Source organism: Anomaloglossus baeobatrachus, chromosome 6, assembly GCF_048569485.1.
Source record: "Anomaloglossus baeobatrachus isolate aAnoBae1 chromosome 6, aAnoBae1.hap1, whole genome shotgun sequence".
NCBI classification, from domain to species: domain Eukaryota; kingdom Metazoa; phylum Chordata; class Amphibia; order Anura; family Aromobatidae; genus Anomaloglossus; species Anomaloglossus baeobatrachus.
Window position 1 is genome coordinate 384,322,422 of NC_134358.1, and position 3,726 is coordinate 384,326,147.

A 3,726-nucleotide genomic window follows, 5' to 3' on the forward strand; every position below is an offset into this window, starting at 1 on the left:
ACCAAGAAAAGAACAATTCCACTTTTGGACACACCAGTTATTAAGTAACATGTTAGCCACTGATCAATAAGGGGTTAATTTCATGTAAGCAAGTGAACATAGCATCAGATGAATGAATTCACCTCATTCCATGCTGTGTCATTTGGAGATGAGAACTTAGCATTGGCACCACTGCCTTCTATTTAATGTGTCCCTTAAGAATCCTTGGGAAAAAAAAGGAGTTGCTCTGATGGAACTGCATTGCCTGTATGTGAAATGCAAGTGCAGATTTTTTTTTATCAGTCTAACCTTCTGTGTTGATACATGAATGCTGGTACCCACTTACAGGGATGCCAGATGATCAGTGCAGAATGAAGGTCCCAAGGGAACGCATCATGTGGTTCTCTGCCCTGTGACGTCACTAGCAGATGGCATGGGTACCAGCTCTGGCAGTTGGCATCAATGTCACTTTTTTAGAGATCAATGAGATACACACATATCTAGACTCCTGGAGACAATGCGACATTCGGACTGACTCTGAAGGCGGAAAAAAATGAAATCTGGATGTTGATTGACTAAGTCTGAAGGTAACAAACCTTTTTATGCTTTACTATATAAATGATTATATGTTATATTTACACATTGAAGTTATTTGCTGCTATGTCTTATTAGACTTCATTTACTTTCTACAATATAATGCTCTTTCTTTTCATTATATGATGACACGAGGTAGTCATGTAGGTTAATCTGCATCAATATCATCGAATGCTTTCATAATTGCATAATGAAGGAATTGTGTCACTAATTGCTTGTTCGTTAAGGCACAAGGGTTATTCATGTGCATTTCTCTGTGTGCCGTCCTGTGATCTGACTTTATGCATAGATGTTTTCTCTACTTGCACCTTCACGTAGACAATATTTGATTGTAACATTTAGGGAATAGTGCCAGATTGTATCCAGGTAAGAAGCAAGCAGGAGATCCCATAAGCGCTTGTTATGAGACGCTCATCATTTCTCTATACTATTCATCCTAGAATATCAAATCATTTTACAGAAAAATATACTTTTCTCGTAAAATTTCAAGACTTGCTTTAAGTAAAAGATGATTGCTTAATTTTTTTCCCTAAAATGTTTTAACTGTTTCCGGCTGAAAATATCTTGTTTCCAAAATCTTAACAATTGATGTGGGCAACTAAAATCTATATGTTTGTTAATATAAAACTATTTATAATTATGGATTTCTTACTTTCCTATATGACGACACTTCTAATTTAAAAATAATGTGATTTACATTTTAATAATATTTTGTACATTTTTGCTTTGAAATTTGCACAATACACAATTTATATATATTTTCTGAATATTGGGAGTGGCATGAAATGATTAAGTGATTTATTAGTTAGTTTCATTAGTAATATTTCTGAATATTGCTCTGTTATTTCAGGTAATTTATTCCTAAACAGCAATGTTAACGCTTCCATTTGATGAATCTGTTGTGATGACGGAGTCGCAGCTTTGTAGAAAGTATGTGCGGGAAAATGAGGAGCCAAAATCTGCAAAGAAAGTAGAAAGCTGTGCTAAACAGATAATGTCCCATGGGAAAAATATCAAAAGAACACCTGAAGAGGAAACAGAGCAAGAAGAAGAGGAGGAAGACAAGGAAGAAGAGGATGAAAATGGATTACCAAGGAGGAGGGGGCCAAGGAAAAAAAAGATGACCAAGGTCAGGATAGAAAGGATTAAAATACGACGAGTAGAAGCCAATGCAAGAGAAAGAGGGAGAATGCATGGCCTAAATGATGCCCTGGACAATTTACGGAAAGTTGTGCCCTGCTATTCTAAGACACAAAAACTGTCTAAAATAGAAACTTTGAGGCTGGCCAAAAACTATATCTGGGCTCTTTCTGAGATCCTGCGTATTGGGAAGCGACCAGATCTGCTCACCTTTGTGCAAAACCTATGCAAAGGTTTATCCCAGCCTACCACCAACTTGGTGGCTGGGTGCCTGCAGCTCAATGCCAGGAGTTTTCTCATGGGTCAGAGTGGCGAGGCAGTCCATCATGCAAGATCCCCATATACTTCTATTTACCCTCCATATCACAGCCCCGAGCTTAGCACCCCGCCAGGTCATGGGAACCTTGACAATTCCAAGACAGGAAAGCCGTACAATTACTGTAGTGCTTATGAATCTTTTTATGAAAGTACTTCTCCTGAGTGCACCAGTCCTCAGTTTGAAGGTCCCTTAAGCCCTCCCTCCATGAACTATAATGGGATATTTTCCCTGAAGCAAGAAGAGGCCTTGGACTATGGGAAAAATTACAATTATGGCATGCATTACTGTGCAGTGCCAGGCAGGGGTCCCCTCGGGCAGAGCTCTATGTTCAGGTTGCCTACAGACAGCCACTTCCCTTATGACTTCCATCTGCGCAGCCAGTCTCTCGCCATGCAAGATGAATTAAATGCAGTTTTTCATAATTAATGAGGAAAATGAATATAAACAGTGGTCATTCACCTCCCTCCCCCAATCTAATTAAGATAAAGCAGATGCTTGTTCACACAGTAATTGACACGGCTCGATTAAGGTATCACCATGGTCCCAAAAGTGTGTTTTAAACTTCTGTGCTCTAGTTTGTTTGTTTTTCTTTATCTTTTTGTAAAATGCCAAATTTTCTGTCATATTTAAAAGATAACTTGTCACTCCTGATCCATTTATTAGTTGAATACTGTGATTTCTCCCAGCACTAAAGCCGTATTTTATGTTTATTTGTTAAGCAATCTGTTAAGATTACGTGCTAAAATAAAGAAATGTACACTACACCATTCCTATGTCTATATTGATTACACACAGACAATTCAAGGCAATTACATGGTAAGCCGTTTTCTGCCAGAAGGGCCTGTAAAGGATTGAAAAGAAATGCCTTGCAGGCAGGCCTCATTGTGGAAGGACAGATTAGTGACTACATAACAATGCACAATTCAAGCTCATTAGGTCCTGAGTGGGAAAGTTAAGCATGTACATGAAAAGTTCAAAATCATTGAAAATTGTCTCAAGATTTTTTTTAAGAATAGCTCAAAAAGAAAAAAAATAAACATGTATCCTTCCCGGCAAACAAAAAGGTCTAGAGCAAAAAAACCCTGTTATTCTCAGAATAGTAAATCAGTGGACGCAGATGGCTGGGGATCAAGTGTAAGATTCTGAATTTTTAATTAATAGGTGTTACAGACCATCTCCCTAAAATACATCACTACACTTCATAGATTAAATGAAATATAAAACACCACTAGGAGTTTACTTTGGCACGACTCTCACAGCATATGTGCATATCAACTACAAAGGGTTTTCTATTACTTATATTAACACTTCAGAACATATGTTGATGTGGTGTAAAATGAGAGATTAATAATACGACGTTAAACATCTATAGATTGATAACACTGGAAATTATGGTCTTACGATTCTACAATGAAATCAGATCTCATTTGACTTTTTTGCTTGTAGTTTCTAGTTCACTGTAACTAGTGTAATTAAAAAAATGAGCCATGTATCTAATGTCTCATATCTGAATGATTTGAAATATCACACTAAGGCCTCTTTATTAGATGGGATATTAAAAATGTTTGAAAAAATTCAATATCTTAGACCTCCTTATTACAGAGATAGTAGAGCTGAATTTGTCAGATGCCGCAGTGCTGATTTTTTTTTCGTAAATAATTTTGTACCTCTTGTGTTTTTTAAAAAAAAAAAAA

General features: G+C 36.9%; 1 protein-coding gene across 1 annotated transcript; it reads left to right on the forward strand.

The window, feature by feature from the left end:
- Window positions 1–275: 275 nt before the first annotated feature.
- Window positions 276–2,799, forward strand: NEUROD6 (neuronal differentiation 6). Its single transcript, XM_075315073.1, has 2 exons — window positions 276–566; window positions 1,424–2,799. The coding sequence occupies exon 2, from the start codon at window positions 1,445–1,447 to the stop codon at window positions 2,456–2,458; it is 1,014 nt and encodes a 337-aa protein (XP_075171188.1). The 5' UTR covers window positions 276–566; window positions 1,424–1,444; the 3' UTR covers window positions 2,459–2,799.
- The last annotated feature ends 927 nt before the right edge of the window (window positions 2,800–3,726 follow it).